Source organism: Ictidomys tridecemlineatus, chromosome 5, assembly GCF_052094955.1.
Source record: "Ictidomys tridecemlineatus isolate mIctTri1 chromosome 5, mIctTri1.hap1, whole genome shotgun sequence".
NCBI classification, from domain to species: domain Eukaryota; kingdom Metazoa; phylum Chordata; class Mammalia; order Rodentia; family Sciuridae; genus Ictidomys; species Ictidomys tridecemlineatus.
In genome coordinates this window covers 44,399,530-44,414,123 of record NC_135481.1, presented here as the reverse complement: position 1 = coordinate 44,414,123, position 14,594 = coordinate 44,399,530, and the positions used below count along the sequence as shown (strand labels likewise).

Below are 14,594 nucleotides of genomic sequence, written 5' to 3'. Positions count from 1 at the left end.
CAAATTTTGATAAAGGCCAATTCATAAATTTTTTCACTATGCTTTGGTGTCTGTAGAAATATTGGCCTGAACCACAAGAAAAAAAGACTTTTTTTTCTGTTTTAGTTTTGAAATTTAAATCTGTGATTCATTTTGAGTTCATTTGTATGTATGATTTATGTATAATCTTTTAGTACAATCTTTTAGTACAGTAGAAATGTATACCAACATCTTTTTGAATAATTCAAAAAGGCAGAGAAAACTACATGAAAAATTCAGAGAATATTAATATTTACCAGCAATTCTAGAAGAAATTCTTTATCAAAAGTTGTGTCTTCATTTTTAGGAAGGGTTGGCAACAGGCAGAGGTATGATGCCACCTGGTGGAGTGTGTTTGAACTGCAGAATGAAGAACATTTTATTCATAACAATTCAATTTGCTTTTGAAACATGCATTTTCACAGACAGTTGAAAAAATAAATATAGTCCTATGATATGGGCAGCCAATATCAAAAGACAGTAATGAAAATTAAACTTATAATTCAGTGTTTTTTAAAGTATTTTCTACAAACCTCATGGTACCTAAAATCCTTTCAAGGGAACTGCAAGGACAGCATGTTTTTAATACCAAGACATCTCCCCCCACCACCACTATATTTATATATACACCAACAGTACAAAGGCATTAGTGGGTAGCTGGGGATATAGAGTAGATAGATACAGATTAGCTGGGGATATAGTATATAGTTAATAGAGTGTTTGCCTCACATCCACAAGGCCCTGGGTTCAATCCCTGGCACTCCCCCCCCCCCAAAAGGCATTGACGGGTAAAATTGCTGGCAAAGATTCAGTCAGTGGCACCAACCTGTGCTAAAAGTATTCACAGAATTCCTCAATTGCACAAAGTATTTCTTTACAAAGTCAGTTTTATTGAAGAATGTCCCTGATGCAACAGTGAAAAATTAAAACTGTTATTAAATTTGGATTCTTGAATACCCATTCCAAATTTTTCTGTGAACTTGACAGCTTTCCACTACTTAAATAGTTTCATCAACCCCCAAATTTCTCTCATGCTACTTTGTATCAAACCTTCATTACACTCTCTAGAAATTTCTAATGTATTTTCAATCTCTATGATTTTTGCCTTTCCCAGAAGGTCAAACCACACATTTGGTAGCCTTGGACATTGGATGTCTTCTGATACTGGTGGATGAAATTCACCTACAATGTGGTGTGTATTTGTAGTCCATTGCTTCATATTGCTCAGTACTGTTCTATATTACATGATATATCACGGTGTGTTTATTCATTTACCACTTGAAGGATATATATGTATTCTAGTTTTTGACAATTACAAATAAAGCTACTATATACATTTTTGCATAAAGATAAAATTTTAACTTTTCCTGGGTATATCTTTAAGCAAGGATTGCTGGATCATATAGTAAACACATGTTTAACTCTAAAAGAAAGTGTTGACTTTTTCCAAAGTGGCTCTCATTTTTAGTTCCCACCAGCAATGTCTGAAAAGTCCAGTTGCTCCACATCATTGGCAAATTGTCCATTGTTTTTTTTTCTTTTAAATAATTCTAATACATATGTAGTAAGTATATTATGATTCCAATTTACATTTCCCTAGCATCTTTTCATGCACTAACATCTATCTGCTTTGATGCTTTATGTATTTAAATCTCTTACCATTTAATTAGTTATTTTCTTCTTATGGAATTCTAAGACTTTTGAATACCAATCTTTCATCATGTATGTGTTTTTTAGTCAATATTTTCTGCTAGTATGTGGCTTGCCTTTTGATTCTCTTTGAAAACAATGTCTTTCAAAGAGCTGACTTTTTCTAAATATCAATAAAGGCCAATTCTTAATTTTTCCATTGTGTTTTGGTGTCTGTAGAAATCTTGGCACAAACCATAATGACAAAGTTTTTTTTTTCTGTTTTATTTTTGATATCTAAGTCTGTAATTCAATTTGAGTTTTTTGTGTATATGATGCAAAGTTATGGTTCAAGGTTCATTCACAGTTTGCATAAAGATGTCTAACTGTTCTAGCATCACTGTTGAAAAATTATCCTTTCTTCATATTAGTAAATTAATTTAATTCTAATTAAGTACATTATAAAAATCAACTATATATATATATATATATATATATAGAGAGAGAGAGAGAGAGAGAGAGAGAGAGTCTTATTTCTGAATTCTCTTTCTATTCTACTCTACTGATCCATAAATCAACCCTTTTTGATACTATAATATCTTCTTTACTGTAGCTTTATACTAAATAGTAATAGCTAGTAGAATTCATCCACACTGTTCATATTCAAAATGATTGTGTCTCTTCTAGTTCCCTTGCCTTTCCATATTACTTTTAGTATAAGTTTTGTCAGTTTTTTCAAAATATTATGCTAGAATTTTGTCTGAAATTAAATTATATCTATAGATAAATTTGGGAAGGACTTACACCTAATCTGAGTCTTTATGAGTAAGACATTAAAGCTCATGTACAAACCCAATTAGATTCAATAAACCACACATTAAAAAGATTCACAAACATGTAAATCAATGGGACTCTTCCCATTGTGTTTTTTTCATTTAGAATATACATTTTTCATTAATAATAAACATGTTAACATATAATGGATTATACTTCATATTTTTAATGAGTTATTGGAAAAAATTTTTCCTCAAATGTATTATGCAGATAAAATAAATGTAATATGTAAAAATGGTCTAAAAACATAAGACAATCTTTTGTAACTTTAGGGCCCAGAAGGTCTTCTACATAAAGTATAATCACTAAAAAGAAGATTGACAGATGTGATTAACTAAAAAATTAAAACATCTGCAAAACAAACAAAAAAAACATAGAGTGGGTGCAAAAATTTTAAAAATTATGAAATTATTTAAACACAGATATATAATTGACACTGGACTTTTAAACCAATTTAATGACACATTTAAAAATAGATTGATACAGATATGCTTGCATTTTAATTTATTTTAAAATGCCACTTTCATTTGAGATCACTGTATTAAATCACAACTCTGCAGGAATTTTAGCATGAGGTAGAACTAATAAAGTTCAGAAACTAAAAAAAAAAAAATTAAAATACCTGTAATAATACAAGAAATTACAAAGTTAAACTGAGAAAAATAATCATGTAATACAAACTAGATAATGGATTCATATCTAGACTATATAAAGGTTTCTCAAAAATAAAATGAATAAGAAAATAAGCAATCAAATAAAAAATAATAAAGAATAACAGGAAAGTTACAGAAGAAATGCAAATAGCTAACAAAATTAAAGACACTCAATTTTCCAAATATAATGAAAAAATGCAAAGTAAAACAATAAGGATTTTTCTGCTCTTGGATGGGGAAAAAGTAAGGACTCATTTACTTAGTGTTGGTAGGGAGGGAAAGAAAGCCTCATGCACTGTTGGTGTAAATGTAAATTGTTAGTCTTTACTGAAGGAGCAAATTTTAAACATATAACCTTTGAGTCAGCCATTTGCTTCTAGGAATCAGCACTAAAATTTTTTCTTTACATAGAAGGAACAAGGAATGCTGCTAGTCTAAATACTGAATCTCTCTCAAGCCTATGTGTTAAAGGATTAGTCTCCAGCCTGTGGCGTCAATGGGAGGACTACTGGAAGGAAGTTTAGGTCATTGGGAGCATATTCTTGAAGAAGATTTTGGGACCCTGGTCCTTCCTCCCTCTCCTTCTCTGCTCACCTGCTATGAGTGGTCTGCTTCTGCCATGCATTCCTACTCTAGGACCAATTGACCATGGATTGGCACCTCTAAACTATAAATCAAAATAAACCTTTCTTCTTTTAAAATTCATTTAACTCACATATTTATTACAGCAATGGAAATCTGACTAACACAGATGCTCATACAGAATTGTTGGTAATAGCCCAAAATTTTAAAGTTAAAGATCCATCAATAAGAGAGTAATTAAAAAACAGTGTGATAATACCATTTAATGGAACTCAATGCAATTACTTCAAAGAATAAAATAGACCTATTATAAGAATTATAATCAGATCCTCACTTGAAAATGAATAAACAAATCAATCTTAGTTTGTTTCATTTCAAATACAAAATAACTACATAATTTCTCCCAAGAGTTAAGAACAAAAGGGAAATAATGAACAGTGTTAAAACTTAGGGTTCAGGAATTAAACTGGTTCAAATCTTATCTGTCACTTATTTGCTGTGTAACCAAGCAAATTACTTATTCTATGCCTTAGTTACTTTTTTAAAAAAATGGTATTTATTACTAATATGAAGTTTTAAGGATTATTTACACACTTAGCATAGTACCACTTAATACTAAATAAACATGTGATTACTATCGCTATTTTCAAAAACCTATATTAGCAGATAACTAAATGCAAGACAATATTACTAATTTTATAAATTTTAACCATGCAAAAATGTTCCTAAGTCATAGAACTAATATCACAAATGATGAACCATCATGGATGTCTCTTACATGACTAATGGGATTGACCAATTTAATGTCCTACTATAGGAAAAATTTAAGATCTATAAAATGACACAAGTTATGAAAAATATCTTTTACCCCAAAAAAGGCGAGAGAGATAGAGAGAGAGGGGGGGGGGGGGAGGGAGGAAGAAGAAGAAGAAGAAGGAGGAGGAGGAGAAGGAGGAGAAGGAGGAGAAGGAGGAGGAGGAGGAGGAGGGAATGGATAACTGCTTTTAAGTGACTCAAAGATATCAAACTGTTAGAGAATAACATAAGCTGTCAATAAATAGTGAAGGAATAAGCAGCATTATCTAAAATAATGAAAAAATTAATAAAAGCAACAAAATAAAATTCAAGGAGCATGATACTAAGAGAGTTTATAAACAGTTTTTCTTTTGTGTTGCCTTACCTAAGAGGTCCAAAAAACTTGACCAAGGATTCTCGAGTATCTACTTCTGCCACATTGGAGAGGGCAAAATCATAGAGTTCAGGGAAATGTGCAAAAGCAGCTCTCTGAAACAGAATGACAAAAAATATAAATAATTAATATCTACATCTCCGTCTAAAATTTACAGACTGTATGGCAGAAATGTTTTCTAAAAGTATAATGTACTACCCTTTCTCATAGGCATCTAGGATGTGACCTGCACCTATTCATCCAGAAATATGTAATGCAACAGAAAAAAAATAAAAGCAAAACAACCACCAAGAATTATTCAAGCAGGAAAGCAAAAATGAAGAGCCAGTGTTCAAATTTTTATTTCTAAAATTGATTTTGACTATATAAAAATAGCCATGAGGGCTATTAACAGAAGGGGATTTAAAAAAAAAACATTTTTTATTATCAAGAACTGACCTTACAAGACTAAAATAAAATCCCAAGGGAAAGTTCCCATTGAAAAAATAACCTAAGGACAGAAGCAAAAAACAATATGCTTACACCCTGTTTTTGTTTGGAACTCGAAGAAGAAAAGACCTGTAGGCTAACGTTCCCAACCAATACGGAATAAGCTATAAGAAAATAGAAATAACAGCACTAAGATAGTAAGTATCTAAGACAACATTCTTAGTCTTCCTTGATGCCCCTGTGTTACAGAAGAGACTCAGAAGTTTTTATGTGCTCCATGGTGGATGACACACACAGGTCACCAATGTTATGAGTGAGTTTGCATGGGATTATTGAAGACAACTACAAAATGACTGTAACTAAGTTGAGAATGGGTGGCCTAAACCAGGAAATGAGTGAGAATCAGTTCTCAGAAGAAAACTAACAAAAGAACAAAACAGGAGACTCCAAAAGCAGTATGGAGTTCCTTGAGACCAGTCATCACGCCTTGCCTGTATCGACAGGATAAAACCATATCCACACCAACTGTGGTTACTTGAAGGGCAAAAGAACAAAAACACTAATGTTCTGAGAAAAGAAGGAAAAGACATCTGAGTTCATTCCTCTTCCAAAACAATGAACTTTAGAGCCTCCATGTACACCCTGATGTCACTTGTGGAAAGAGGAGGAAGATCAGAAAATCAAGCAGAGAGTAGAATTGATTATCAAAAAGAGTTTAAACTTCTGTTTAAGACTTTGCCCTCCAAAAAACTTAAACTGACAAAAGCATCCTTCTGTCATAAAGAAAAAAAAAAAAAGAAGCTCAATAGCAAAGTGAGGTCAGTAACAGAAAACAATAGTACTTCTTTTGGCATATATGAACTACATTGGTAAATTTCAGTCCTATTACATGTGTTGATCTTAAAAATCTGTAGAATGCTTTCATATGATGCAGCACTTGTTCATGAAATAAAAGTGTCAGCAAGACCAATATTTGTACCAAACTGGCCTAGTAACTAATATTTCGCAGTAGAATAACATCATATTGACTCATAGGACTCAGATGCACTATGAAAGTCATTTTTTTTTCATAAATTCATCAGAATTAGAAAGCTTTAAAAGTTGACGATAAAACACTATTATATTAGTACTTTTTTTGTATTTGCATCTATACAAAAATTAGATTAAAGAAAAGGCTATAGTCCATTTCAATTACCTGTAGAGAAGTAATTCTATCATAATGAATTGTGGTCATCTCATTCTCTGTCAGAGCATTTCCAGTCTGGTCATTAATTTCAAAACCAGTATAGAACTTAAGCATGTCCAAAAGCTAAAAGGATAGATTTAAATTAATTAACTATGGAAATAAGACCAAAAAAAATATAGCACTATTTAATAAAATAAACAAGTCAATAATGCATGTTCTCAGAGCTGCTGAAAATTTTTGGAATGTAAAGATCATAACAAATATTTCAGAACGTACCCAAACACATTTAGTTTACATGAAAACAAAATATGTCTTATGAATAAATTGCTAAGTCTATTACTTATACATGGTCTACTTCTACAGAGAATTTAAACTGTAATCCCCAAACTTTTGTGAATGAGGGTTTTGGATTTGTAAGTAGAGATATTCTTCTTTGTGCTGCTTCTGTAAGGGAAAAACTGTAAGGTGGGAAAAGTTAAGTTGTTCATTCCTCTTATCAGTCTTCACAGCCATTAAGCCTTTAGCTTGGTGCCGGCTGCTAAAGAGTCCCTGCTTTTGTATGGAGATTCTGCAAAAAAACTAGAAATAGAACCACCATATAACCCATGTAATCCACTCCTTGTTATATATCCAAAAGATCTAAAATCAGCATACTACATTGATGCAGCCACAATGTTTATAGTAGCACAATTAACAATAGCTAAGTTATGGAACCAACCCAAGTGCCTTTCAACAAATAAATGGATAAAGAAAAAGTGGTATATATTCACAATGAAGTATTACTCAACAATAAATAGAAATGACATTATAGCATTTTTTGGTAAATGGATGGATCTGCAGACCATCATGCTAAGTAAAATAAGCCAGTCCCAAAATGTCAAAGGTTGAATGTTTCCCTGATGTGCAGAAGCTGATCCGAAATAAAGTGGGGGAGGGGTTCAAAAAAAATATCAGTGGAGTAGACAAAGAGAATTGAAGGGAAGGGAAGTGGAATGGGATAAGGAAAGAACAGTAGAATAAATCGGACCTAATATTCCTATGTGTATATATGAATATACCACAGTGAATCTCACCACCATGTATATTTATAAGACACAAATTTAAAATATATATCGATAGATAGATAGCAGAAAGATCAGTAGAGGGAAGGGAAGAAGGAGAGGGAAGAGAAAGGGAATATACACTAGGGACTGAATTAGAACAAATTATATTCTGTATTTTAATAATTTTGTCAAAATGAATCCTAATATTATGTTTAACTAAAAAGAGCTAATAGAAAGAAAAAAATAGTGTTTAAAAAAAGAGTCTGCTTTCCCCATGTAGCAGCAGCAACAAAAGAGTTTACTAATTATATTCACCTCAAACCTGAATTATTTTACTTCAAATCCATAGCAGATTAGATATTAAGATTTCAAGACACACACAACTCACTGGACAAAAATTTATAAAAGAGAATGAGAAAAAGAAATGCTTATAGACATGAGATAAAATAATATGTAATGCACACAAAAACTGTATCTCCCATTATGATATCATTCAATGATAATAATTGCCAGGCATGGTGGTGCATGCCTGTAATTGTAGCAGCTTGGGAGGCTGAGGCAGGAGGATCACAAGTTCAAAGCCAGCCTCAGCAACAGTGAGGCACTAAACAACTCAGTGAGACCCTGTCTCTAAATAAAATACAAAATAGGGCTGGGGATGTGGCTCAGTTAAGTGCCTCTGAGATCAATTCCCAGTACTAAAAAAAAAAGAAAAGAAAGAATTACAAGTTTGTTATGTTTTCTTCTATATGATGCTACAAAAAACAGGAAATATTAATATTTTTGCCTTCCTTAAAGTGCATTTACCTTCCAACCCAAGGTAGCAGGATAAGTGTACATACATTTCCATGCTATCAATTGCCTGTTACCACCATCATGTGGAAAGACAGAGCCATGGTATTGGGCACAGTTTACTTGAAACTAACGCTCATCACTGACTATATTCCACAGTGGTTATTCACATAACATCAAAATATGTGAACATGTGGAACTACATCACCAAAATCACAATTTAGTCCAATAATAAAGTCATACATAAATAACATAGTTAGAATATATATTTATTAAAGGCCACCTATGCAAGAGTGCATTAATTTTACATATTAAGACCTGACTTTAAAATGATTATTTAGAATTTTACATCATTCAATATTTAGAAGAATTTACTTTTTTTATTTGTTCTAATTAGTTATACATAATAGCAGAATGCATTTTATCATATTATACACAAATGGCACACAAATTCTCATTCCTCTGGCTGTACATGGTGTACAGTCCCTTCAGTAGTGTAATCATACATGTATATAGAGCAATAATGTCTATCTCATTTTATCATCCTTCAAAGAATTTACTTTTTGTCATATGCTCGTACTTCCAGTTGGCAAAGATGAACCTAGAAATTAAAATGGTTAAGTGTGTTTAGGTATATCAGTGCTCACCTGAGAAAAAAGATGACCATCCTCTTCCCTATGAACAAGATTGGAAAGGTAACAGTGAACCAAAAGATGAGAGTCATCTAAAATGGTATTAAACCAGCGCCTTGTAGGGAGCAGGGCCTAGGAAAAATAAACATCACAGCAATAATTCTGCATGTATTCTCTGCAGATAGTATAAAGGTAAAGTCTACTATATTTAACTCAGAAGTACTCATCACAAAGTACCCTCCAGCCTCCACAAAGACATACTGTGCACATAGCAAGGGGCATGGATCATGCTGTCAATAAACTCAGTGGCAGTGTTTTTAGTTAATAACAATGATGATAATAGAACTTTAAAGAGAAAATTAAAAATAATATCTAACACAGGAAGAATTTTCACAAGTCATCTCAACAAATAGTTTTCCAACAAAATCCTACATGCAATTTCAGTGTGAATTTGCAATTAAGTTTAAAACCCAGTATAAACTGTGTATGTTTAAAAATGGAGCTGTTTTGAAGAAAAAGGAAAAGTCTCCCTAAATGAAGACCCCTGTTTCCCTTTCCTCTCCCCACATTCCCCCATGATAGTCAGAAAGGTGATGATGAGAAACTATGGGACCATGACAGTTTGAAAACCATTATCTAATCATAACACATTTAACAGATGAAGTTGAGCTCCTAAATACCAAAAGGAAATAAATTTGTTACTGACACAGCTAGAATATAAATGAAGACTTATAGAATGACTGCTAGTCCAATATTCTAACAATCATTCAAAATAAGGCACAAAAAGATCTTTTTTCAACTTCCCACTTTATAAGGGAAAGAAAATGGATTTAATTTGAAATATATCACTTTTTATCTTTATCTGAAATTCCTACCAACATTCTGCACATAGTATTATGAAATCTTATCCTTTAAAAATTTTAATTTAGGGGCTAGGGTTGTGGCTCAGTGGTAGAGCACTTGTCTACCATGTGTGAGGCACTGGGTTCAATTCTCAGCACCACATGCAAACATATGAATAAAATTAAAGTCCATCAATGTCTACAAAATTTTTTAAAAATTTTTTTATTTAAAAAGTTGACAATAAATAGTTGCCCATGTCAAATGGGACAGTCATCTCAAAACCTAAAAGTACAACAACTTATGAGTATGTGACACCTTGACATAAGGTTCAAATAAGGACAGTTAGAAGTGATAAAGAAATATATCACATGCAGTAATACGCTTAAGCTTAGACTCTTAATAAATACCTAACAAGTCATTCTATATTTCTTACCTCTAGATCTATCACAAGTTCAATAAATCTTTCACAATAATGAACTTTGTCCATAGTGACAGGTTCTAGACATAAGAGAAACATGTTAGAATTTTACTAGACTATCTGTGTGCTACTTCTTAAAATTTAATAATATAAGCAAAATCATTTACCTCTTATTCACAATAACTATGATTTTGAGTAAGAATATCCTGTATATTTTTTTAAAGGCAGGCTGATATTTAGCTGCTATTTTGCTCTACGAACATGACCTTGTGCCACATGTGCAAAAAGATATTTTTTAAAGTGCTAACTTTTAAAACCCATACTTAGTGACTAGATTTTGAAAAATCACCAAAAAGTAGTTTTATATCAGAATTTGCTCTACTTTCCTTTTCATATATACAAATACATGTTTATGTAGATATATACAGAATATATATGTACACATGTATATATGTACACATCTTTAAAATACATAGAAAATGAGCAGTATATAGTAATTTATGTTATCTTTTCCTACCGTACTACTTTGATATTAAAATACCAATGACACAAAGCAATGAAATATTTTAAAATCACAATTTTATTTTATGCTATTCATGACATAACGCACCTTTTAAAAATCATTCTTTTCTGTTTTAAAGTAATTAAAATATTTTGTGACACAAAATATAAAATACTTTCAGAGCATAAGGTTTTTATTAATTCTAGGAAATGATCTATCATTTATTAGCTAAAACCATCCTGTTAAGTTGGTTGCATTGTGAAATCAGATAACTTTCAGGTCTCTGATGTCCAGAGACAACTCAAGTGGCAGAGTTGTAAAAGATATCCTATAAACATTTTTAAAAATACATTCATTTTATTTACTTCTGGTGGAATGGAAAATGGAAGGCTTTATGTGAAGAAATGTAAATACTTTTGTGACTTATACACAGAAATGTTAACTGGAATTTCCCCTATAAATTTTCAGTTAAAATATGCCCATAATCCAGACCCTGCAGTAACAGAAAAATAAAATTCAATAGCTGGAAAAGACCTTAAAAAACATCTATTCAATTATGTACAACCATAATGTACCAATTTTAAAAATGGGGGGTGGGCAGAAAATAACTATTCTAGATATTCATTTTCTAATTGTTAAATTGAGGACCCCAAAAGAAATGACTTGATGAAGATGCAGAACTGGAAGCCAGGTTTTCAGAACTTAGTGCAAGTCATACAGCTGTTTAAAGAATTAAAAGGAGCCAAGCTTAGTGGCAGAGGCCTATAATTCCAGAGGCTCAGAAGGCTGAGGCAGGAGAATTTTGAGTTCAAGGGCAGCCTCATCAATTTAGTGAGACCCTAAGCAACTTAGCGTGACCCTGTCTCTAAATAAAATATTTAAAAAGACTGAGGATGTGGCTCAAGAGGTTAAGCGTGCCTGGGTTTAATCCCTAATACCACTCCAAAAGGAGCAATTTTTAAATTAAATTCATTCAAACTAGGCCTCCATTGCTTTCATTCTTATAATTGTCAAAGGAAAAATATTTCTTCTAAAATTTAAAAAGTTAGCAAATTCTGCATTCTGAACCTTTGGAAAAATGGCTGGCAATGGCCTGGTTAATATTAGATAACAAAGCTTGGTGTCATTAAGTTCTATGCTCTGATGGTCAGAGGAACACAGAGTAAAAACTTTGTTGTTCCAATTTGAGACAAACACATTCTTATCATTTGTGTCAAGTATACTGCAATCTTTATTTTCCTTCCTCTGATAGCAGTTTTGACATGTTAGAGAATCCTACACAGATTGCTTATTACATCTAATATGAGTGTTTTTTTTAATGAACCTATAAAATGAAACAACAATCCTTCTCATTCTTTTAAAAATAAGCTTTCTGTTTCCTAACTCTTCCATTCATCTTCATACATGCCTCTTTGAACTGGCACATTATTTTCACCATCTTATTGATTCCTTTGCCAGCAAAAAATAAATAAATAAATATCTATATCTATATCTAACTATCTATCTCTCTATATATACATATATAATTATATTGCATGCGCCCAGGGACGCTTAACCACCAAGCCACACCCCCAGCCCTTTTTTATATTTTATTAGAGACAAGGTCTTGCTGAGTCACTTAGAACTACACTAAGTTGCTGAAGCTGGGTTCAAACTCTCAATCCTCTTGCCTCAGTCTGATAAATCACTGGGATTACAGGCATGCACCACTGCGCCCAGCAACAATTTTTGATTAAAGTTTTAAGATAAATCTAAGAAGGCTAGGTGTGGTGGTGCATGCCTATAATCCCAGCAACTTGGGAAGCTGAGGTGGGAGGACCACAAGTTGGAGGCCAGTCTTAGCAATTCAGTAAGACCCTATCTCAAACTAAAAAATAAAAAGAGCTGAGGCTATAGCTCAGTGGTAAATCAACTTTGGGTTCAAACCCCAGTACCAAAATAAGAAAAACAGAATAATCACCTAAGAAATTCTGTTAATTGATTTTTAAACCTAGATGACCTTGTATTAAAATTGCACAATTAGAGAAATAAATTTTATGACCCTGATTATTGGAAACATTAATAGTTCAAAGCATATATTGTTACTGTTTGTGCCAAGAAACTCCAATCTTCACCCTCATTTGAGGTTTAAGGCACTTAACAAAAAGATTTAAATATACTAATATTAAACACCTTAGATTATAAGCATATGATAATTTATATTGTTTGTTAGCAGTATTATGCTCCAAATGGGGTACAAGTGATTTATAGTATTGATATCTAATCCTGACTGAATTTTAGTTAAAATATTCAGTTGTTAAATATTACCTGGAAAATCAGCATTAAATAAGTAATTCTATTGCATTTTAAACAAAGCTATATGAAAATATACACATGATATAACTATAAAGCTGTTCTTAGAGATTATATTCACTTAAGAAATAAAATATTAAATGATGACATCTTATACAGCATATATACCTTTATTAAGTAAAAATCTATTTGTACTCATTAAATGCTTATCAAGATCTTAATAACCTCATATATTGAATTGACTCCCCTTGGCATACAGGTATATAAACACATATGTAAGTGGGGTACAGTATGGGCATGCCTGTAATCCCAGCAGCTCAGGAGGCTGAGGCAGGAGGATCATAAGTTCAAAGTCAGCCTCAGCAACAGTGAGGCACTAAGCCACTCTGTGAGACCCTGTCTCTAAACAAAATACAAAATAGGGCTGTGGATGGGGCTCAATGGTCAAGTGCCCCTGAGTTCAATCTCCAGTACACCGCCCCCCCCCAAAAAAAACACATGCACACACATACACACACACGTGTATATAGTATACTCATGTATATACAGTATACTCATAGTATACATATAGATAATACAGTATAATCTATAATAGTGAGTAATTTTATTACTCTCATCAATAAATAGGTCATAATGGTCTTGACCCATTTCATTTGTAGATTATATCTAAAAAGTAATTCTTCTCTTTCCCTTTAAATAATATTTAATATCTCTTGAAAAACACTATTCAATATCCCATTATGAACAACAAGTGAACAAGTCTCTCTCTTGTTCACTATTGTATTCCAGCATCGTATACAGGACAGGACATAAACCTAGTAAGCAAATATAAAAATGTTTGTTAACTAAATGATATTTTAATAACTAGGCTGGTACCTTTAAAATAACCTTTAAGGCTGTCAATGCTACAATTTGCAATATACTAGAAAAGGAAAGGACCTATACTTTATTGTTACAATTTGAAATCATTCTAAGAGCAATTTTTAGACTACAGACAGGTAAAATCCATAGGAAAGTCTATAGAATAAATTTACAAATGAGCTGAATAGAAAAGCCAGTTACCAGACAGCGGGACTGATTTCAGAACAGAGATAAACTTCTGGATGAGTTGTGAAAGAAATCTTCTTTCTTGATAGGCTCTAAAATCAAACATGATCAAATTATTTTTGAAAAAGTTATTTCAAAGTAAATTTTGAATGATGAATAAATATATTCAAATATTGTTCAAATGTTCCATTTCACTCTGACATTAGGACCATAATTTGAACAAAGTGTCATCTTTGTAAATATAGTGCTATATGAAGAGAAGAAGAGCTTCATTCCTGGCCTAAAAAATAGCTAAGAAAACACCTCCTCTTACAGTCAAAGTTTTACTTGTAATTTAAGGATCAGGACTGCAAAGGAGATTTCAAATTTTTCTTTGTATTTTGCCATTAAAATTAAAAAAAATCTAGCATTTAGCTGGGCGTGGTGGCACATGCCTATAATTCCAACAACTTAGAGAAGCTGAAGCAGGAGGATCACAAGTTTGAGGCCAGCATCAGCTTAGGAG

At 32.2% G+C, this 14,594-nt stretch overlaps 1 protein-coding gene across 1 annotated transcript in view; it reads right to left on the bottom strand.

Moving 5' to 3' along the window:
- Positions 1–14,594, bottom strand: part of Aqr (aquarius intron-binding spliceosomal factor) — a 109,590-nt gene that overhangs the window by 59,576 nt on the left and 35,420 nt on the right. The window contains exons 9-14 of the mRNA XM_005337128.5: positions 14,105–14,181; positions 10,264–10,328; positions 9,003–9,119; positions 6,530–6,643; positions 4,897–5,000; positions 276–378 (exon numbers count right to left, since the gene is read on the bottom strand). Coding sequence (XP_005337185.1) covers positions 276–378; positions 4,897–5,000; positions 6,530–6,643; positions 9,003–9,119; positions 10,264–10,328; positions 14,105–14,181 — 580 coding nt within the window. The remainder of the gene's footprint in view (positions 1–275; positions 379–4,896; positions 5,001–6,529; positions 6,644–9,002; positions 9,120–10,263; positions 10,329–14,104; positions 14,182–14,594) is intronic.